The 24,760-nt window shown below is 37.1% G+C and overlaps 1 protein-coding gene across 2 annotated transcripts in view; it reads left to right on the top strand.

Moving 5' to 3' along the window:
• The window catches only part of KHDRBS2 (KH RNA binding domain containing, signal transduction associated 2), a 540,418-nt gene that overhangs the window by 264,052 nt on the left and 251,606 nt on the right, over positions 1-24,760 (top strand). For both annotated transcript variants that reach the window (XM_044387131.3, XM_057303916.1), the window contains exon 4: positions 17,544-17,690. In XM_044387131.3, coding sequence (XP_044243066.1) covers positions 17,544-17,690 — 147 coding nt within the window. The remainder of the gene's footprint in view (positions 1-17,543; positions 17,691-24,760) is intronic.

Here is a 24,760-nt window from a genome sequence, read left to right as displayed (position 1 = left end):
GCTCAGAGAAGCGCTTTGAACTCACCCTATCCAGATAATTCTCTTCCCTCCTTGTTCTCCCACCCTAGTCTTTTGTTTTCATTTATAGCACTTACAATGTGTATATTACACTTATAATATATATATTATATAGCACTTATAATATATATCACACATATATTACATGTGTGTATATAATAATGTAATATATAGCATATATTTGTGTGTCTTTATATATGTGTGTATATATATATGTATATATATATATATATATATATATATATATATATGATTTTTACATCTTTCATTATTTGACTTCTTCCACTAAAATGTGAGCTCAGTGAGCAGACAGGCCTTGGTTCCCACCGTGTCCTTCATTGGAACTGTGCTCCTGCAGCAAAGGGGCTCAGTAAATATTGGTGAATGAATACATATGCCCAGGAGTAAACTCACATAACTTTTCTTCTGACTTCTATCACTTACCAGAATTATTTCGTATAGATGCTTTATCTCTCCACGTCAGCAATGAGCTCTCTAAGGTCAGAGTCTACCCGGAAAACTCGGATAGCGGTGTCGTCTCATGAAGATGCATTTTAAATGTTTACTAGGTAAATCAACATATATGTTAGGAATTATTTAGAGCACAACTATCACTGCAATCTTTCCAGATGCTTATTTTTCAGAAAAAATCAGTTTGTTTCGAAAGGAGAATGATTAGATTTTCTTTTACCAGAGGCAGTATCTAGAATAAAAGTAGTTCACTATCAATCCCTTGTCCTAAAGTCCTAAACAGGATCTTTAAGACAGGGGTGGCTATACCCTTGGAAAACTCCTCTTTGCAGAGTGAAGAATTCTTGAAAATTAAGGCCTCGTTAGAATTCCTTATTAGAAGGTCTTATTAATATTCCTATGACCGCACAGTGCAGGAACTTGTAACTTACCTGGTAATTTTCCTTCAGGACACTAAGAAGTTTCTTGTTCCCTGAAAGCCATTGCTTCCTGCTAGCTTGTTCCTCCAGTAGCTGGCTGTGAGGTAAACAGCAAAACACCTAGAGGTCAGAATCTAGCCTCAGGCTTGCCTTGCTTATTGTTGTGATATGGGATAAGATATAATTATCAGTGTGGGCTTAATAGTTATCATTGAGCCAAATGTTTTGAGTCAGTTCATTTTCTAAAATTTTGTCTGGCTTATTCAAAGAATCCTTTGTTTCCTTAAAAGTCAAAATGCAGGGGCGCCTGGGTAGCACAGTCGTTAGGCATCTGCCTTCGGCTCAGGGCGTGATCCCGGCATTCCGGGATCGAGTCCCACATCGGGCTCCTCCGCTGGGAGCCTGCTTCTTCCTCTCCCACTCCCCCTGCTTGTGTTCCCTCTCTCGCTGGCTGTCTCTCTCTGTCAAATATATAAATTAAAAAAAAAAAAAATCTAAAAAAAAAAAAAGTCAAAATGCAGATAATATTAGCCCACTGTGAGGTTTAAATAGATCATAAGTGAATAAATCCTTAGTATAGTTCCAGCACATTGTGGATAGTCAATGTATATTTTTTCTTTCTTCCCCTCTCCCCGCAGAATCTTAAGTAGCAATGTTAGCACCAGGGCAGCAAGACAGTCGAATATATACCCTCACTTCAGAAAACAATGTATGTGGTTTTTTGTGGTTGGAGGAGTGGAGGGCAGTCATAGCCCTCCTGTCCTTGACCTGTGTTCTCTGGACGTATCTATCACTGCTGAGGGCCACTGTCAGACGTACACGTGCTGTTGGAGTAGCAATGGCAGGAGGGGGCCGTGCTAAGAAGAGACTGGATTAAAACTTTGCAAACTCTCTTCATATTTTTATACACATTATCTTATCGGTGTTATAGGACAAACCCTCGTTCTTTAAACTACTATGATTCCAATTTTCCCTTCTGTTTATGCAGCGTCCAAAGATGTGTGTTGCCCGGGGTGATAAAAGAGGGAATCTAAACCTCATTTAAACATAGGTAGGTGGTGATGAAAGATCTTCACATAATAGCATGAAAATAACACATGTCAGTGTTAGTAAGGGAGGAGTTCCTTCCCGGAAAAGATCTTTTCTGGATGAGATGAGGCAAGAGATGCACCAGCAAATATAAAGTGTGAGGAGGAGCCCAAGTCCGAGTCCATAGCTCTTCCTTCCATACATTTTCTCCAAAAAAGTGATTTCATAAATTTTAAGAAAAAAAGTTTTGCAGTAGGGCTTTGCTCACACAAGGGAAATTTTGTAGTGGCTTGGACGTGATACGCATGTCCAAGTTCAGATTCCTGGTAAACAATTGTGCTTGAAAGTTAGTTACAGAAGGGTGCGAGGACAGCCTTTCTCCCATATGCTCTAACCCTTAACGTGTTTTGGGTGTCTGTGGTGCTGGATTTGTATTTTCTAGCACTGATGGACCATTCTGCCAGTCTGTAAAAACAAAGTAGAGATGAACTCTTCAGAAAAAAATATGTTTATAAAATTAACTTTCACTCACTACCACTTTCCTCTGAGACGTTATCACATATATGTTTGCTAAGACAGAGTGAAGGACAGAAAAGGAAAAAAATCATGTGGTAAGGTCGTACTATATCCAGAAGATCAAGTTCCTGTCCCTCATTCCCCTGGGAGGCGTTTGTTATCCATGTAACAGAAAGCTGAAGTGGCCATTTGATTAAAACAATTAATACAAAAGTATATAGAGATTATACGTCTTATTAACATTTAGATAGGATCTAAGAAGCATCACGTAAGTACACGCTGCCCTCATCTACCCGCCCCTTCCCTCTCTCTCTCTCTCTCTCTCTCTCTCACACACACACACACACACACACACACACACACACACACAGAAAGATGCCTACAGAAAAACATACTCCGTGTTTAAAGGATCCATGGAACAAAATATTCTGATGGAGGATTCAATCAATATTAGTAATATAATACCGAATATTTACTATATAATATTATTGAGATGTTACTGTTGAGATTCTATGCAGCCATGTTCCTGCATTGCTGGCTGTGTGGAGTCAAGATAAATATATTTGATCTGAACCTTGCAAGAAAAACACAGGTCCATCGGGATTTGAAAGAGGATGATGATTTCGGAGAAAGGTGAGGGTTTTTTAGTGATTGGAAAATAGTGTCTGCAAAGGGGATGCCGGAAGATGAAACCGATGAGCTAAGCCAAGCCAGGTTAGAAAGGTCTGCAATGCCATGTTGCAATTGTTGAATTTTAGGTAAATAGGGTATCAGTAGAAGGTTGTAAGCAGGAACTAATATGATCCGGAAACCCTTTCTTCAGAAAGCTAAAAGTGGCAACAATAAATATTCTTCTGTTGTGGCATTTATTGACCTTGAATCTGTGCTGTAAATTTGGATGCCCTTTCACACTGGTACCAGGTATATTCTAGTCGGTGGTTAGCCACTTTATGGGTCCTAATGGTGTTTGCTTCTCAGTCTGGCTGCTTGATGAACAGCATAATGCATTTGTTGAGAGTAAAGTCTTCCATATCATATCTTCAGTGGCCAAATTGATCCGTCTGCTGCCATTGCATTTCCAGTGGGCAGCATCTCTACGACTCCACGGGAACTTCTTCAGAAACCTTTGTGGCCTTTTGGTTGTTGTTCTTGTTTTCTGCTCTCCGGATGGAGCTGCTCAAGCACCCTCGGTCAAAGCCGTTCAGTATCTCCGTGTTGTATCCCCTTACAGACATGATTTGTCCTCCCCAAAACTGATATTCCGTCTCTAAATTTTCTTTCAGAACCAGGCATTTGGTTTGTTGCTCCCTGCCCACTAGGCTTCACTAGTATTTGCTTTTCCATTATCGGTTGGCAGGGACAGCTTGTCCTTTCAAGCGTCATGAGGCTCCGAAGCAATTCTGGCAGTATCTAGCTGGGTAAAGATGGCTCTGCTGAGATCCTCTTGCCTAGCTCGCGAGTTGTCTTCACTTCTTCATTGGTTTGTGGGCTTCTTTTCAGCACACCTTTCTTCCTGGGCCCTATTCCAAATTCAAAAGATGCCAGTCTTGGGCTTCAGTAAGCCTCTTCATCTTTAAGTCTGCCTCTTCTTGAAATGGAAAACAGGATATAGGTACCCTGAGAATCAGCATGTGAAATAAAGTGATTTATGAAATGTTCTCCATCTTTCCCCATGTTCTTGCCAAACAACTTCTATTTCACTTATTGCTTTTTAAAAATATTTTATTTATTTATTTGAGAGAGGAAGAGAGAGACAACGAGAGAGAGCAGAGAGCACAAGCAGGGAGGTGGTGGGAGGGGCAGAAGCAGACTCCCTGCTGAGCAGAGAGCCTGATGGGGGGCTTGATTCCAGGACCCAGGGATCATGACCTGAGCCGACAGCAGACACTTAACCAACTGAGCCACCCAGGTGTCCCTGTTGCTTTTTTCTTTTAAGATTTTATTTATGTATTTATTTGAGAGAGAGTGTGTATGATCTGGGTGAAGGGTGAGGCAGAGGAGAGAGAGAATCTCAAGAAGACTCCCCACTGAGCGCAGATCCCAATGTGGGGCTCAGTCTCATGACCCTGAGATCATGACCTGAGCCGAAAACAAGAGTCAGATGCTTAACCGGCTAAGCCACCCAGGCGCCCCTTGCTTATTGCTTTAACCGGCATATATTCAGAACTTTTTAAGTCCACGTGAATTCTAAACTACTGAGCCCTCTTGAAAATAAGCCTTGTCTTTTTGCATTAGTGAAATTTTTTCAGCGGTCTTGATCCCGGGTAGTCTAAATATTGTATTGCTTGGAAAAGCATAATGAGTGTCATAATTTACAAAATAATAATTATCACCTTATTATATTATGAGCATCCATGGCCATGGGAACTCTGCATTTATATCTTCTCCCAGTGTGGAGAAGGGTTATTGAATACTCTGTTATCATTTCTGGAGTAATAAATAAAATTATGTATATAAAACACCTAGCACAGGGCACAGTAAAACGCATTTTACCATATAACCATGGGTTACTGGTGAACATACCCTTAGTTCTAAAATCACAATTCTGTGAATGAGAAGTCCACTGCCAATTATATTTTTCCCCTTTGTAAATCTAGTTCTAGAGGCTTGCAAGAGTTTTTTGTTGTTTGCTTACTTTTGTTTTCATTGAAGTTCAGGGCTTTTGCTTCCATGTACTCCTTAGATGTAGGTCTTTTTCTTTTCAATCCAGGATGGAACTAGGTGAACATTTATCATCTGCAGACTATGGAAATTTACTTCTATTATTTATTTGTTTGGTTTTTTGTCCTTCCTCCTGTTCTGTTTTCTCCTTGTGGAATTCCTTTTATTAACATACTAGCTTTCCTGGATCTATCCTCCATTTCTCTGTTTTTCCTTAATGATCTTTATCTATTCATGTGCTTTACTAGGCATTTGATCTTTCTGGACCCAAATCCTGATTTCAGTCACCCTCTCCTTAATGTAATGTACTTTTGGTTTGAGTTCCCCTAGAAAAGATACTGTGGCAAGGTTTAATTCTGCAATGTTTATTTGGAAAGAGATGTCTGGAAACCCTCCTGGAGGAGTGAGGAAGTAAAATAAGAAAATGAAAGAAACCTGTGTAATGTGCTTTCTCAAACAAGTTCAGCCTGTGAGCTTATCCCATTGAGGTACTCTGAGAAAAGAGAACATGCTAATTACCTTGTCTAAGGATAAAGCAAGCTGGAGTATTTACAAACCAACTCTCCTGGTCAATAGTTGAGAGCTGCTCCTAGAGGGGGTTAATTCCCTGCCATTTTCTCCCTGCTAAATACATAAATGGGGCTTTCCCTCCTGTCCAGAGCAAGCCCTCTGGCAAAAAGATAAATAAATGCTGGATGCAGGAAGAAAACAGGAGGAGATGGGCAGAGTATCAACAGCATCTGTTACTATTTGTTTCAGTGGGTGTTGGGGAAATACAATTAAAACAAAATCTTCTCCCAGCTCAGAAAGCCTTTCCACAAAAGTAGTAAAGAAAGTTCTTTTATTATTGAATAAGCATTAAACCAGAATGTGATGGACATCACAGGCAATCCACTCAGAGATTGAAAAGATAGAACGAAGTTCACTCTTTTATGTTTCCAAGTAGATTCAACCCATTACATACTTGTTCTCAGCATAAACAATAAGTCATCCTCAAGTAAAAGGTCTTGAGAGTACCATTTGTCATAGAGTTCATCCTAACTTTACCTGGTTATTGGGGTAATTAGTGTTACCCAGTTGGCTTCATCCCAGGGAAAAACAAAACTTATTACATCTTTATGATGGGAGGTAGTTTTGCACCTTGGAGCAAGGCACCCACCAAAGTTAGGCTTCTAAGCCCCACAGAAATGGGCAGACAGTGGTGTTATCTATCATGATGCTTACATTTCAAAGAAAGGGCTTCCAAGTCCTTGAGAAATAAATTTCTAGGTAATAAAGTTAACAATAGGCCTACAGAGTCTTCAAAAGGATTTATGTCCATTTCAAAGAGAAGAGGACTTACCTTAAAATCACAAGTTTTCTAAAGTAAGTGCTGTGACAAAGAGGGAAGGAAATCTATTTTGAACAGGGAGAAGTAAGCCTCTTAAAAGCCTTTTATTTTTAATTTGTATTTGTTCTTACCTTAGAAGTCACATCTTTTAAAAACATAAAATCTTTGTGTCTGCATTTTATTTCCCTTGCTGCTTCCTAAAATGTGTTTATTCAAGTGTTCATCTTTCCCTTCCTGCAAGTCAATTGGCATGTGTTCAAATGGCATATGTTGAGATGTTCTGCCTGATTTTCTTGTCTATGGCTGCTAGTATTGTATGCTATTTTTATTTGTCAACTTAGATATGGTTGTTGAAATCAATTAGTGCTGACATTCTTTAAATAGTGAGTGGAAGACACAGGGATTCCCACCCCAGTGGGCCTCTGATCCCTGGTTTTCTTGATTTCTCCCAGCCTCAAAGGCAAGGCAGGCCCAACTTACTTTTTGGTTTCTTCTCAGCTCTCGAGGTCAGGGAGAACCATGACACTCTGATATCCTTCCCCAACAAGGTGCACAGATCTCCGAGGACAGACTCTTCCCAGGATCCACTCCCTCTTTCTGTGTCTCCCCACCAGGATCCAACACTGTTCTCCAAGTGCTTTCACATCCCCTTCAAAATTCCCTCTGCTGATCCTGAATAGAGCCCATTTACATCCAGCTGGATTTGGAAAAGAAGAGGCTAGAGAAGCATATTTAGATAATTGTGTTCCCAAAATGGTTCTATTCCCACAAATGTTCGTGAGGATCCTAATTACTAAGCAAGTGACTTTTGAATAAAACAAGGTGATACAAGTCTTTCATATGTTAGTTCAGGAGGAAGATCTGTTAACCTTATAGATTCCATTTGGTCAAGATCGATGGCTTTCTTTTCCTTGAATAGTGAAAGAACCCTTTTATTCTATCTAGACACTCCACTCGCTGTTTCAAACAACACACCTTCATAGTTTGAGAAGTTAGACCATTCTTGACGTAACATAGACTGTATGATTTGATTGTTTCCCTGAATTGAGGTTCATACCCTCTAAACCCTCAACTACCAAACTCAAGCATAAGGAGTATTCTGGCACTACCCACCTCTATGCTTTTAAAATCCTGACCTATTTTAGAAAAGACCATCCTTGGTTCCACTATTTCTGGTACTTCACCCTTCGTGAAACTAGGAAGTGTTAGAATGGGTGTGCAGAGAAAAGATTCCCTCCTCATAGCTGACCATTTGGACTGTGGAGAGCTCTAACCAGGAAGAGTTCTTGCCACTTTCAATACAAGGGGGCAGCAATTTGCAAGTGAAGGCGACAAAAACCTGAGGCGCTCTTCAGGATCAAGCCATTGCTTCTCTACCATGTATTTATGTGCATCCGTTTGTATAAAAACCCTTTGCGTGCATAAATTTTGGACAACTAATTTGCACTGGCATAAAAGAATTTCCACATATGTGTATTTAAAAATGCTTTTAAGTTGACAATTCAGACAAATCCCATTCAGGCCAAGGTATAAATAATAAATGTGTGTTTATTTGAACTTCTTGATGGAGAAAGCTGTGCAGACAATAGACTTATTTATTTCTAAAGAAGATTTATGTTAAAAGAAAGTTCCCTGGGGCATTAAGAAGAAAAAGCCTGCAAAAAGCACTCTAGTAAATTATAACTCTGAGGATAAAATATGACAAAAATAATTGCTAAAGTAAAAACCACAGTATAAAACTTGCATGTACTCTATATCATATGTTTTCAACTTTTTTTTTTTTTTTTTTTTTAATTCCTGTCACTGAAAGAACTACTCCTGGGAGAATAATCGGGATTTTTGAATACGTTAACTCTTTCGATTTATATAGAATTTTGAATATTGTTTTGAATCCTGGATATTTAGCATAATATTTAGCAATAGTCATAATTGATTAGTGCTTACTTTGTTATTACTATCATTATTTTACAAGAAGGAATTCAAAGGCTGAAATAGTAAGGTCACATGCCCATGTTTTACACCATTAATTGGAAAAGCTGGGATTTTAACCCTGGCATGAGCAGAACCTGGTCTGTTACCTATTATGATATGTGGTCTTTCAATGATATATGGTCCATGTGACATACTGTAGACAATAAATTTGTGATTCATTTGTAAGTTAAAATTCAAGGAAGTACATGGAATGATGTTATTTTTTCCTTATCTTTCTAAGACTCATGAGCTCTTTGGCCTAGAGTCATTTTCAAATATACATTCTCTTAAAGTTACACATTTAAATTAACTTAATAAGTAAACCAGTATTCAACCAATGTATTCTTGCTTACATAAAGCAACGGTTAATTTGAAACTTTTATAATTGTATTCTTTCAAGTGAATTTAATGTTCGTAAAAAACATCCATTAACATAAGAGTGAGCTTTAGAGTCAGGCCGACTAAATTCAAATCTCTTATACACTGAATAATTGCAACCAAGTTACTTAGCTACTCTGAGAAAAAAATCTTTAACTTTTTCTGAATGTTTATAGTGTGCCAGGCACTGTACTTGGGATTTATGTCCATTGCAGCTTTACATGAGAGACCTAGAGTTTCCTTATTTTGTAGATGAAGAAACCAAATTTCAAAAAAAATTTAGTGGGGCGCCTGGGTGGCTCAGTCGTTAAGCATCTGCCTGGGGTCCTGGGGTCCAGGGTCCTGGGATTGAGCCCCGCATCAGGCTCCCTGCTCTGCTGGGAGCCTACTTCTTCCTCTCCTACTTCCCCACTTGTGGAACTCTCTCACTGGCTGTCTTTCTCTCTTTCTCAAATAAATAAATAAAATCTTAAAAAAAAATAGTACCTTTCTTCTACACTATAGTTAATAAATATCAGAGCTGTTAATTCAAATTTAGGTCTTTCTGACTCCAAAATCTTTTTTTTTTTCACTTTTCATTACCCTCAGCTGCTTCCAATAAGGAGTAAGGGTTCTATGAAATTAAATGACATAATGTGCATAAAACACTCACTGTAGGTGCTCAAAGTGTAACATGTATAGTTTCCATTTTTAATTTTGAATTTTCCTTGTAATGTATCTTAGAAGATACTCTACTTGGAAAGGGGCATTTTCTACTACTGAAGTCCTCGGTAGCAGGATGAGGATAACTGTGAAGGGAAGTCATAGGGTGAGTTATGAAATGTTAAAGCTTTGAGAAAGCTTAGATATCAACATACCTAACGTTGTCTATCGTTTTGTTTAGTGAGCTTGTGGAACAATATCCTCTTACCCCAAATTTTTATACATGAACAGGTCTAAATTGAGTTGATAAGGTTGAATGGGATGAAAAAGAATCCTCATTTTGCATTAAGATTGTCTATGAGACACACCTTTCTGGAACCCTCAGGGCTCCATAAAGCACAATTTGAAAATTACCTTTCCAGTAACTTTCTCTTTTTTTGCATATGAAGAAAACCACAACAGCAAAATATCTGCTAAAATTTGCAGTTAGTGGAGGAGCCCTGGCTGGAAAGAGACATTACACTTGGCACCTTCTGTGTCCTATGTCCTGGCTCAATGTGCTTTCCTGAACCTAGGGCTACATAAAAGTGTCTACAGAAAAATAGTGGTTTGGGGACAGCTGGGTGGCTCTGTTGGTTAAGCGTCCGACTCTTGATTTCCACTCAGGGCATGATTTCAGGATCATGAGATCGAGCCCTGACTTGGGCTCATGTGCTGGGAATGGATCCTGCTTAAGATTCTCTCTCTCCCTCTCTCTCTTTCTCTCCTCCTCTCTAAAAAAAGAAAAAGGAAAAGCAGTGGTTGGTATTTGTTTTCAGGATTTTTGAAATATTTGTTCCTATACATAGAAAATAATACAAAAAATCATTTCAGTCTCTATGGTGGTAGCAGTTGTTGATAAAATATTACTGTAAAGTTTTGTATCATTGGAATCTTCTTTCTGGACTCTAAAGGTCGCTAAGATTAATTTTTGGAAGCAAAGAATAAGCACTGTACTTATACAGCTATTGATTCTCCTGAAATCGAATAGTCTAGAAAGAACTAATCCATCCGCCAATCCCTGGGGCACCTGGCTGGCTCAGTTGGAAGAGCATGTAACTCTTGATTGCAGGCGGTGAGTTCGAGCACCATGTTGGGTGTAGAGATTACCAACTGCCAGTCCCATTATACAATAAGGAAGCGAGCCATAAGAAGGGTCTAGAGAGGAGGCACTGTTGTAAAAAATTGGCTTATTCTAACTTGTTTATGAGTAACATCACAATACTCTTTCGAGTTATAAGCTTCTGTTTTACTTACTTACACAGACTATATGCTTATAATAACAGAATACTTGATATAGTGTAAACTGCAATTGCATAATTATTTGCTTACAAAATAAAATAGCGTTGAATATACATATATAAGATCTACACATTGTTATTCATTTAATCGGAGACATACTAAATGTAATAATAATTTGGAAATATTTTTCCTAAGCTAAAAGTAAAGTCATATTAGTAAATATAGATCACTCCATTCCAAGGTCTCAGGACAATAAATGGTTGAGCATTTAAAGAAAACCTTAGCATAAGCAGTAAAGACATGGTTTGATGTTGGAAGAAAAATGCAGCATGATTTTTACCCTTAAGTAATTAATTCAACAAGAATTTGTTATCTTCCTCATGTTCTATTGGGTACACTTATATATGAAGAATAATTTGGGATCTGAGAAAATGATGAAACAGATGTGTATAAAGATAAATTATGAAATAGAATGATGATGCTGTAATTGATCTAGGAGCAAAATCATAATTAAGTTAATGTAACTACAGAAGCAATTTTTGAAACAGTAAAATCTCTCTTAACCTACATGATTTTGGTCTGAAAGTTATTTGATAATTTTTAAAAAGTTGAAAGGGGAATTATAAAAATATAATAAAATACAATAACAATAACAAATCCAATAGGTATAAACAAATTTGGGAACAAATACCACTGACTCATGGTTTATAAAGATTAGGCAGTAGGATCTTGAACAGTAAGATTATCTTGGACATTAGCTTAACTATTTTATGGGGGAATATACTTGGCAAATCTGGTGAGTTGGTTCAGTGGTTGAGAGTAAAGACTACTTCTCCTGTAATTAAATATTTAAGAGAAGACAATATAACCAATATATGATATCACATATATACATCTAGGTGAATGCATAGATGTTTAAAAATGATGGCTAGGACATCAACTCAGTTACTCGGCTATTCTCTCTGCTGGTAATGGATGCTTTTCAGGAGATACTGGAGGGACAAAATAACCCCAAATCTGGAGTAGCACAAAGGAGGAATGCATGGTTTACATCATATTGTGAACAATTTATAACATATTTTTTTTTTTTTAGAAAATTGCCCAGAGCGAGTGACCACTCTTCTTAATTTAACAAAATGGAAACATTTTCTTTCACTAGAGTCCCACTTTAAAGAGCACTATATTTGCATGCATGTGTGTGTGTGGGAGAGAGACAGACAGACAGACACGGAGACAGATTCCCAAGGGTCATTACAAGTAACAAATGGTGATCACCACTGTGACTTCTAAGGATAGTAGGGTCAGTTAACTGGTATGCCCTTTATTTCACTGAGCTCCATAATAAGCTGGACTTGTAAGCTTGGGAATTATCACTCAATAACTAAATTACTCTGTCTAATAGAGGTGAAAATAATTTGAAATTTCCTAGGAAATTTCACGTGGGAGGAAAGAGTAATACAAACATTAGAGACAGAAAAGAAAAAAAATTGAAAGTGTGTAATGAAGCAGGGAAAGTCTTGTGACAAGAGTATGAGGAATTTTTGAGTTGTCTGTAATGAGATTATCAATGTGACCTCTTTGCTTTGTGCCCCTCTGATATTTTAAATGAAGTCTCTGTCACCCATAAATGATTTTAAGAGTGGATATTTTAGGGTATTTTAAGACATTTTGAGTTTTACATTACATCTGGCAGTTGGCAAATCCAGGGAGCAAAAGGCTGGACTCAGGACCACAACACCCATGTCCTATTTTGGGGAATCTGTCTTCAGTCATCTGAACTAAAATGAAATACCCAGTTGTAAGCTGACTAAGTCTTTACTCCAGAATAGAATGAGGGTACAGAGGGTCCCAACCACCCTGCCCCTGCTGTTGGACAAACTATGCAGGAAAATAGAGAATGACCCTTCATGAGGTACTTTTGTTTTAGGAATACAGCATTAGTATCCATGAGAAATTGTGCAAACTAATCTGAGCTCCACCTTAAAAACTTTGGATGAATGGCTTGTTTGGAATGGATGGTTGCAAACAGAGGGTTAGGCATAAACAATGGGATATGAGATCACTAGCATTTTTAGGTAAGTTCTTCATAAAGTAGGAGATAAGTAGTGAGAACCTTGAAAATAATAGTTTCACCCAGCACTGATAAGCATACCGATACCAAGGAATCAGAACATTTTGGGAGAGGGGAGAAGAAATTCACAGTAAATGTGTGTGGTGCATAAGGACCTGTTATCTGCTGTAGGATACCCTGGACGGCACAGTGCTACATGCGACTGAATACCAGGAAATTGCTGAGAGACCACTGGCCGTGATATTCCAGAAACTAGACAGACATATCCATGGGGAAATCTGGATGTAGAAAATTTTTTTTTTTTTTTTTTTTTTTTTACATTTAACATACTTATACCAGTACATACCCATAGTGACTAAGAACTTGACCTGCTATGAGATTACCTGGATTCTAACCCAACGCCATGATTTATAGTCTGTGTAATCCTGGACAAGTTTCTTTCTGTGTACCAGTCCCCTCATCCGTAAAATGAAGGAAATAGCATTATGTAGCATGGAACATAGTTGTGCATACAACATTAGATAGCCCATGCAAAGTACTTTGCATACCCATAACCTAAGAAGCAATATTAAAATTATGATTTTAATTCCATTACTATTACTGTAAAAAAGATACTTGAAGAAAATACACTGAAAATGCTAATAGTGTGTCTTGAATTGTGTGGTTGTTATTTTTTAAAATATTTGTACTTTGGGGGATTTTTTTTTCAAGTTTTCTTCAATGAACATGCTATTCTGAATTAAGAGGAAACTTTTCTAATTGTCAAATTATTTCCAAGTCAGAAGCATTCTTTTGTGGAAGATAAAATACAAATGATAATTCCTAAGAGAAAGTTTTCTTAAAAATCCTTTTAACAATTAAACACATGAATGCAATTCAAATTAGACTCTACTTCCTGCTGTGCTATTCTCTATAAAATAACCAGTAAAAAACTGATATGTTTTACTTATATTTTACCTTAGGGTACAACACGGGAATAGAACGTTTGGGGATATGTAAAACTAGATTCGATATTTGTAATGACTTTGTTTTGAATTTCTCATGTTTAGCAACTAATAATTGCACTTGAAATAATTAGCTCATGATTCCTTTGTAATAGCTGAACACCACAAATCGTGTTCGGAAGGTCAATGGTTAAAGTAATTATCCTCAGTGGAATAGATGTACCTTTTTCATGGAAGATTAAATAATATCAGCTGAATGTGCAGTCTTTTAAGCTGAATTCTAAATCACATCAAGCTGATTCACCTTCTAGTGTGTGGATCTTACATTCTTTTGATTTAGTCCCTGTGCCCTTTTCTGTGCTTTTATTAGATGGAGACCTGGTCTTCTGTACTGGTAACTCTGGACCCACTCATGTCAGTTTATACCCAAGATTTTTCTCTAGCATTTCTAATTTCTTAATCTTTTTCTTTACTCGTCTTGCTGTTATGTCCCCTGTTCTACCTAGTGTAACCAGCCCATGTACTATGATCTTTGTTATAAAACACGCAAAAGATAATTGGGCAGAAACACGAAAACACCACTTACTGCCCCATTCATAATGAGCTTATCAAATAATGAATTTACTGCAAAGATAAACTTTTTTTCCCCAAAATATATTTGGAACTCTTGTGTAAGAAATACCTCATGAGATTGTATTAAATTAGTATAAATGTACGTACTGGTTTCTGGACACTGGTGCTATTTAGGATGGCTGTGATGTCTGCTCATATTCAAATGAAACTTGCAGCTTTATGTTACAAATCCAACTGGGGGTGTAGTATTGTTTTTGAAAATAAAATCTGGACGTTCTGGCAGACAATGGCTAGCTATTCACCAAAATTAGATCTAATAAATAGGTATGATTTTAACCAGCCCTAAGTGAGGACTGGCTGCAAAGACAGCTTGTTGTCATCCAGTATCGATTTTCACTTGTTTCTGTCATGAATGAAACCCTCACATTGAATCTCATGGCTGCTCAGTCTGAAACCACATTTATAGCTTCCATTGTATCCAGGGTCACTGCATGTGACTGCATTTTTGCCAAAGAGTTGTGAGCAGAGATGATGTATGAAACCTCTGCTATATATCCTTGAAATAAGCTTTTTGCTGTCTACATCGTCTTTCCCTTGCCCCTGGAGTGGGATTTAGAAGTAATGGTAGACAGCCTCCTTCATCAACACACATGAGAACAACATCCTTGGGGGCACTGGAGTTAAGAGAGGAGGAACCAGGAGCTCTGGATAGTGCGGAGAAGAACCGCCTGCTCCTCTGGCTACTTACAGCTTGGACTTTAATTTCAGAAAGATAGAACTCTTTGTCACGTTTGAGTCACGCTTAATTTGGTCTCTGTTGAAACAGCCAGGCATTATTTTAAAATGCTACTTGAGAACGTAAGAAGTAATATTTATTACTATAATAAATTTGTGTAGCATTTTTAGAACACAAAACGTTCTTCACTTTTCTCAAAATTCACAAAATCCTGAGACCTCACTATTATTATCTAAGTTTCCCAGGAAGAAACGAAGGCCTAGGAACTTTTGCTCTGTCAAAAATACCCCAATATGGGATTTCGAGTATAAGACACGGTTGAAGATATGAAGTTTACTTTTGAGAAAAACCAGTAGCAGCTCACGATAGGTTCTGCTGTTTTAACTTCTCTCCTTTAAAGTCTTTGTCACAGCTAACACCTACTTTACTGGGTCCTGGCTGGAATCCTGACTAACAGGTGACCTCCAGGAAGTTGCTTAATATCCAAAGACCTGAGTTTCCTCATCTGCTTATATAAAGGATGATGGGGGAGGGGAGAGGCAAATGTATTTTTAAATAGCAACCTGCATTTTATCCATGACATCAGCCTAGTGGCCCAACTGCTGAGATATCTACTCAGGCTCATTTTATTTGAAAATCTTTAAAATAAATATTATAATTTCTATTTGAATGCCATACTTCATAGCACGCAGACACTATAAAATCTGGCTGGCAAGTAGCCCTTTATAACCAGTGGGAAATCAGCTCAGGAAGTATGGAGAAAGGGGCGATATGAAGAATCCTCTGATTTAACCCCCTGAGCACTTAGATGCAAATGAAGGCGACCCCAGAGATAAGGGGCGGGTTGCCTCGCAGCAGAACCCAAAGAGGAACGAAATGTTTTCTACACCCTGTGAGTGCCTAGATGTTGAGGCAAGTGCTGCTTCTCCCTCAGCTGAGAAATGGGCATTAAGAAAACCCTTTTAAGTAAAAACTCCTAGTTAGGGATGGAAAGTATGCTTAGGGACGTGGAGAGCAGATTACCAGGCTGAAAGGTATTGCTGTTAGAGAGATTTGAGTAGATGGGGATGGACAGAAAAGCGGGCGCACCTTCCAGTCTCTTTGATGGATCCTTCATGTATTGAAACGATGGACATTTCTATCAGATAAGCACATTAATATGCATCATATCGTTAACTTACAGGAAATCAATAGCAAATTTGCTTTTATTTATCCAGTTGAATTCTATTCATGTTACTTTTCTAATCAATCCCCAAATAAAACTAAAAATGACTTTGTCATTTAATTTTTATCCTTTGAAATTTAGTGAAACAACGACTGGTTTACTGGAAGAGTAAAACATTAATCAATATTATTTGTGTTACTATTTTAACTGAATTTTGCATCCATGAAAACCCTAGACAAATGCAAAAATGGTTGCAAAATGAGCTGGGTTTGAATCCCAACTTTGCTGAAACTACTTGACGTATTTTAAACTCAGTTTCCTAATCTGAGTTGTGAATAATGTGCAAGGTTATTGTGCGATTAGAGATGATAGGCACTCATTAGCAAAGTATATAGATCATGTACTGATTTGCTCTGCACCTGTGCTGAATTCATCAGACCACAGTAATTGCTTGGGTACAGTACTACGAAAAATCTGATCTATTGTTCGTTAAGCTGAGGGTACATAGCTCATGCAGAATCAATGCCAAAATAATGCTTAACTGCCATCCCTTTAACATACTCCTGTTGACCAAAATGAGGCAGCAAATGACAGAGAAGATGTGGGTGTGAAGCTGGATGACACACTGGGCCAGGCGGTGCCTAGGCTGGAAGATAAGCCTTGGTTTTGCATACTTTAATGGAGAACAAGTAACCTTTTCACTGCTTCTCAAAAAATAGCTAGAAAGTTCTTGTTTTCTTTTTATTTTTTTTTTAAGATTTTGTTTATTTATTTGAGAGAGAGCTAAAGAGAGAGCACACAAGCAGGGGGGAGGGGCAGAGAGGGAGAGTGAGAGAAGCAGACTCTCTGCGGAGCTGGGAGCCCAACATGGGACTCGATCTCAGGACCTTGGGATCATGCCCTGGGTGCTTAACCGACTGAACCACCCAAGCGCCCTGAAAGTTCTTGTTTTCTTAAAGAACTGGGATCATCTTTAGTTTATTATCTGCAAAATATTACTCATCAGACACAAAAACCGTCCTTTTCCTCCTCAATGTACTAGTGTACACTGAAAAGTTAATGGCATTTCTGTAACTTCTTTTCAGGGGTTTAGCATTTTCATTTAGCTGATTAAAATCCATTGTAGATGATAATTATGCCAGCTTCTTAAAAAAATCATTCAAACACTCAAAAATGGCTTTAAAATCTTTAAATGGCTTGTACCAGGTTTTTATTTCTCAAAGGGTTTCTACTTATGGAAAATTTGCTTAGATTATGCCCTTTTGTCATATTCTCAGGAAATGTTAAATCAATGCAAAATGGGTGTATTTGTATTTCTAAAAATAACCTCTTTCACAGGAAGAAGAATTAAGGAAGAGTGGGGAAGCCAAATATGCCCACTTGAGTGATGAACTTCATGTATTAATTGAAGTGTTTGCTCCACCTGGGGAAGCTTATTCACGAATGAGTCATGCTTTGGAAGAGATTAAAAAATTCCTGGTTCCCGTAAGTGTCTTTCATTTTTCACAAAGATGTTTCTCATAACTTTTTTTTTAAGTGTGCCTTTGATCTTCATTGTTTTTTTAGACCGAGAGTCATATTGCAAACTAATTATTTGTGGAGTTGATAAGAAGGTAACATAAAATAGAATACAACAAACGCTTAGCACGGGACCTGGCATGTTGCCACATAACCAAAGTTTGACAGTGTCCTCCATACATCACCAGTTCACAGTTCTGAAGAATAAGAGAATTAACACATAAACACAAATATATAAATGAGGCTGTATGCTTTTCTCTTCTGTCTTAATCACTTGGTAGTTGACATGTATTCGTGGCAATTTTTAATTAATAGAAAAAACATTTGCAGGTACAATGGGAGGGGAAAGAGATTAGATATGTAATATTTGTAACAAGACGATGATGTTACTTGAAAATGTCAAATGTGCTATTATGTGACATTATGCCAGGTGCTGGCTCATTAAAAAACATAATGTAAAATAGTCAATATTAATAGAGCCAGACATTTGTTGACGTCAAACAAAAATTGGAAAAAATAAACTCATTGCACTCTATGAGAGCAACAGAGAGAGTTCGTTTAGTAAGGCATCAAATTCAGGGTTGCATATTGGATGGAATTCTCTACTGATTTTCTAAGAAATAGAGGAAAGTTAAATGAATGAAGCTTTTATAAAGGTTGACAATTTTGCATTCTAGGAAGAGGTCATTCAAATAGAAATCTTGGTATTGGGGCTTAGAGCTGAGAGTAAGATAATTGGAAGAGAATGCTGAGTAAAGTTTTCTGGAGTGCCTGGGCAGAAGTCTTTGGCAGAGGAGAAAGAGAGTAGCTAAAATTAATCTGTTCAATGAAGAAACACTGTAGATTTCTAAAGTAAGCAACAAACTCAGAGGAAATGGTGGGTAAGATTCATTGATGGGCAGTGATTTTGAGAATGGGAATAGAAAACAACAACAACAGAATTTCGAAATGTAAAAGCATCAAAATCAAACCACATAATGTATTTATACACCCAGTTTAAAAATTTCTGTCAAGACAAGGTTATAAAATAATCCCATACCACTCTGGTTATTCCCTAACTTTATATGCACACAGAATTTCAGCACAATTTATTATCTAGTGCTTATCAGGACCTTCCTAAACAGATCCAATATTTCATAAGCATGAGGCTGTTCTGTTCCCTCTTCCTTTTGCCTCCAAACTAAATGCCTAGTGCTGTCGGGTAAGCAGTTTTACTATATTTAGCTCAGATCAGACCTCTAGTGATGTAGGTGGTGTAGAAAAAGGCTAGGACTACCTACATTACTAACTCATTTCATGCCTGTAGACAAACAATTTAAATTCTCAGAGCTTCAGCTCCTTCATCTTTCAAAAGAAGATAATTATAACTGACTGACCTCTATCACAGTTATTGTGAACATTAAATAGGGTAATGTATATGAAAAAGACATAGAAAATGATCAAGTACCATTTAAATGGATGCTTTTAATCTATTTTACTGTTATAGTAGGCAGAATCTTGGAATGCCTTTTTGAGGTTAAATATGTGACATGAAACAGTATTTCATTGCTACATATATATTGGATCTAAGTTGTGGGCTAGGTTAACCCTATTTTATTATAAATGCCAGTAATACACCTAGCCTACTTCTAGACCTTGTGATACATGTAATCATTTCATTTATAACTTCCCCACTGAAGTGTGTGCTCCATGAGGGCAGGGCTGGCAGTGTCTCTCTTAGATTCCCATCACTTGGTATCGCGCATGGCATAATAATTGTTTGTTTGAGAGTCTGCTGATTAATAGGCACCAGGACTGATGCAGAGATCTAAAATAGCTATTTGGGTCAAGTTGGAGGAATAGTACCCCACAACTAAGATGCTTTATATATGCAGATGAGGAATGAAAATCTCACATTGGCCAATATGACCTGCTCCTGCCTGTCTCTGGGATTTTCTCTCTGCCTGACCGACTGCTCACTCCCTGTACCCTGGATATGTTGGCTTCTGTTCATCCCGCGCCCCAGGCTCTCCAGGCTCACTCCTCCCTAAGGACCTTTGAAGATTCTTCTCCAAAATAACTGGCACAGCTGTCATTCAGGTCTCAGCTCTAGTTAGCAATGCAGGAAATTCTTCCCTAAAAGTAACTTTCCTACAATCCTATTATATTTTGTTCACAATATCACTGTGCCCTTAATTAACACTGCAGTTTATTGTCATCATGCTGCAGCCCTCTTCACTTATTTAATTTTCCTCATAACTTTTATAACCTCTTCTATATATATATACACATACGTATATATATTACTTATTTGTTTATTGTTGGTTTTCCTGCTAAAATATAAATGTCATGAGAGTGGGGATTATTGTTTGGTTTTATTGCTTTAGTCCTCCCATAGTCCTGAACTATGCCAGACACATGGGAACTCTTAATAAATATTTTTTATATGGGTGAATAAATGATTTTTTGCCTCCGATTAATCATTGATTGGCAGTGTTTTGTTTTGTTTTGTTTTCTCTATGATTTTTTAAGATTTCTTTAAAGAAATTTTTTGTTTTGGTGAGAGAAAGAGCATGCCAGTGCGGGCAGAGGGAAAGAGAGAAGCAGACTCCTTGCTGAACATGGAACCCAAGAGGTGGGGGGGGGGGGGCTCGATCTCACAAGCCTGAGATCGAGACCTGAGCCAGAATCAAGAGTCAGACACTTAACCGACCGAACAACCCAGATGCCCCTGAATAAGCTTTTTAAAAACAAATAGGGGCACCTGGGTGGCGCCGTCAGTTAAGCCTCCGACTCTTGGTTTCAGCTCAGGTTGTGATCTCTGGGTTGTGAGATTGAGCCCCATGCTGGGCTCAGTGTAGAGTCTGCTTAAGATTCTCTCTCTCCTTCTTCCTCTGCCCCTCTCCTACTCACCACCCACCCCCCAACTCATGCTCACGCTCTCTCTCAATAAATAAATAGATAAATAGATAGATGATAGATAGATAGATAACTAAATAACTATTCTGATATCTCTCAATGTTGTATTAGTAAATTCTACAATCGGTGGAAGTCCTACTTGATAAATTTTTCCAATTTGCCTTGTTTGCCTTGGCACCAAGCAAAGGATGGCAACTGTCTACTTCATCTTTCACTAGAACCACAGGGGGCAAACATGAGCTGCCAGTTCTCTTTTTATTATAAAAAAATACTTGGTGAGCAAGTCTACAGAAATGCTAATGTATCAGGACATTAAAATTTACAAATATAATAGGTGAAGAATATAGCCAGTCAGAGGCATGCTAGAACAACATAGAGAGCTAATGCAGACTAGGACTACCATCTAATTCTTCTACTAAATAGAGTGTCTTTCCATGGTCAGAGTTTTTACCTTCCTTTCTCGTCTTTTATGCTATCCAGCATTTATCCAATATGCCCTATGTCCAGAGCTTGTAATTGTTCAAGACTGCTGACTTCAGAACATACAAATGGTCATAAAATGTCTGAATGCTGTAAGCTGTTGGAAAGCAACACACTTTTAGTACTTTAAATGAATTGTTAAGGGCAAAACAATTATTATTACCTAGGGAGGAAATTTCTAACTTGCTGTTGTCTCCAGTTAGTACAGTCTTATCAAACCAAGTAGAGTGGCACGTCAATAAAATATCAATAAATTGAATTCTCCTAATTTTAAATCTCTAATACTTTGAGCAGATACTCTATTAAGGTTTTCTTTCATTGTTAATTTGTCTCACAAATACAGATTAAGCGTATTAAATCATTTGACAAATAGTGACCGAAAGGATATAAAACCCTAAACTAATATATGTTTCAAGAATGCTAATGCCTTTCTCTTTCCTTTATCATCTGTAAAGAGGTAAACTAATGTCATTCTTATCATTATTATGTTTTATAATATTCCTTTCTTTTACAGTTCAGGCACTAGGACCGCCACTTATAGTTGTGCAGTTTGCCCCTTACACAATGCGAGGGGACAACATTTACATTGTAGTTTGTGAATGAGACCCCTGGGATCTTGGAGTACAGCTTCCACTTTTCCAACCTTAGTCAGCAGATTACCTTAAAATAATGACACTGTGTTTCATTTCCCTACTGGCTAACTCTCGCCTTCAATTAAGTTGAGTTAGTAAGTTTAACTAATGCTTAATAATTAGCTCATGATAGAAACATAATACATTGTCTCATATTTAGAACTTATGAGGGTTTAGCAAAAGTCTGCTCATTGAATGTGAGTTTATTCATTCTTTCATAGAAAAGATGAAAGGATGGGTTTCCACACAACCAGGAAATTAGGTTTAAGTCACAGATAACAAACAAATAGATTACTTTGTTACGGGCTCAAGAGTTAGTTGCTGACAGAATTGAGAGATCACGATACTCATTTCTACCAAGCCCTGGCATGGCCCCAGAATCTTTCTCAGCACAGTACGCTACACAGCACTAGAATATTATCAGTGTTGACAGAATTTGAAAAGTATTTGTCATACCTGGAATAAGTCTCTAATGATCATTGCTAGAGGTTTTATCACTTAAAGAAAAGGCATTATATATATATATATATATATATATATATATATATATATATATATATATATTATTCAATATAGAATACAGTATATTGCATGTTAGTAAAAGAATACAATATATTAACACGATTCAACACAGACAAAAAAATGCATCATTCCAGGCTAGTTCTTTCCTACATCAGATTGGTTGTATGTCTTGGCGACAGCGGTGATTCTTGAAATGGGGCAATTAGGGCATATTATATCATTTCAGGTTTGAGATTAGAAACCTGTGTAGGAAACCTCTCAGGAGTGTGACTATGGAAGAAAAGTAAATGCTTCTCCTCTTTAGAGTAAAAGCAAAGAGAGGACATTCTTGCTTTCTCTTCCTCAAAGACTGTAATCCTAGCTCTGAAATGGGAAAATGACACTGATCATTATTAGCAATCATACAAGGAAGTAGGTATAAGAAAATAGAAAAGAAAAGCAGAGTATTTTCAGTCTAGAAGATGGAAGATCTAGACTTTCATGCACTGAAAACATTTTTATAAAGTTTTGAAAGATTATAAATATAAGAACATATCCCTGAAATTCATGTTATAATTTGATAAAAAGTGAAAATTTGGTCAGAGTCTTTTATGCAAGTGAATATGTAGGGAAAACAATGTGTTCAATAAAACCCACAAGCCAGCAAAAGTTACGATAATTGGCAAGACCTATAGACAAGGCGAGGGGTGGCAGATACATTTTGGCTGGCTGATGGCAGGAGCTCAGCGTGTATAGCAACAACATCCCACACGCAAGGTAATAATCAGCAACAGAATAAAAAAATAAAGTTCAATGCAGAGAGGGAAGCAGAATCCATAACCTGGATATCATTCCCTCACTTCTGTGGTCGTTGTTAAAATGTTGTCAAGAGTTTCCTCAAATTGCTCTCTTCAAAACAATTGATTCTCTTCTCTTTTTCATAATTAACCATATTCTAATAGTGTGGTAACTAATAGCACTAAGCACAAAGCCACATGTATTTATGTAATTATTACTTGCTCAGAAATGCTTCCTGTATTGCTATAGTACTAGGATTGTATTCTGATTGTATTTGGAGAAATTCATAATCAACTAACATTGAGTATTTCTTTTTATCTGATAAGTTGTAAGAGATAATACAGACCTATGACTTAGAAAATAATTAAAATTATTACTTATTCTTAGAACTAGTAATAATTATTACTACTATATAATTAATTAGAATAACATTAATTATAATAATATATAATTAATTAGAATACCACTGTAATAACATAATTTATTGTTATTATTGTTGTTGAGATGCAAGGCCACTTTAGTATTGCTGATTGACTGGCATAACCTGGAAAGCAGATAAAAAGAAGAGTAGATAACTCTTTGAGTTTGATTCTCTACAAACCCTAACATAAGTATCGTCTTACTCCTCACAGTACAGATAATCAAAGGTTCGCTTTATGAATCTAGGGTCAGGATGTGATCATCTCCTTTCGATCCTAAGAAACAATTTATCACTAATTATTTCTGGTCTCATTGGACGTCAGGAATCTGAATTCTCCAAGGCCACTCTTTTCAAGAGTTTTTATTGCTTTTTAGTTGCCTGGCATCATTCTCCTCTTTCTTTCACCATCTTGATTTCATCTTGATGATTTACTTCTTCCCCATTAACTGGCATTAAATCACAAGAACTGCGTTTGCAATTCTAAATGTAGTTATTAACATGAAGGCTTAGCAACATTCCTAAGGTTATCTGTGTTATTAAAGATCTGTGGTTCCTAAAGATACAGGTTTGATCTTTGAGGCAAAAATCTTCACCTCTTGGGGCACCTGGCTGGCTCAGTTAGTGGAATGTGCAGTTCTTGATTTCAGGGTTGTGGTTTCGAGCTCCAAGTTGGGTGTAGAGGTTACTTAGAAAATAAAAATATCAAAAAAATATCTTCACCTCTTAACTTCTTCTGATTCTAGTATAAGGGAATTTGTAGAGGATCAAATAGAAATTTTATATTGTATTCAGAACATTTACTGAATGTTAATCCTGCACTTGTACACAGGTACGTAACAAATATATGCCAACACTGACTTGAAAATACTTTAATAGTTGGAAGCAACTTAAAAAGACTGATGTTTATTGAAGAATTTGGTACAAAAAAAATGAATCACAGCAGAAAAGTAGCTCAGTAATCAGAATCTGTTAAATAAATGTATAATTTTTAACTGAGTAAATAATTTAAGTAAGTGATATCGGTGGTCTAAATAATACCAGGCAAAAGATTTGTTTAAATTCAATTCAACAAATATTTCTGAACATCAAATATATGCTAGGTATGATTTTAGGAATTTGTGTTACATCGGTCACTGCCCGTGTACAATTTAGTAACCAGAAAACTATTTTCAAGATTTAAAAGATAAATATTATGGAGACATATTTAAGAGACAATGGGAAATGGGAGACCAGATTGGATAATAAGGGCAATATGGACAATAGTAATGATGCACCAGGCAATGCTGATCAAACAAAAAGTGTTAATT

The sequence above is a fragment of the Ursus arctos genome, unplaced genomic scaffold (assembly GCF_023065955.2).
Source record: "Ursus arctos isolate Adak ecotype North America unplaced genomic scaffold, UrsArc2.0 scaffold_29, whole genome shotgun sequence".
Lineage (NCBI taxonomy): Eukaryota > Metazoa > Chordata > Mammalia > Carnivora > Ursidae > Ursus > Ursus arctos.
This window is presented reverse-complemented; position numbering and strand designations above follow the sequence as displayed.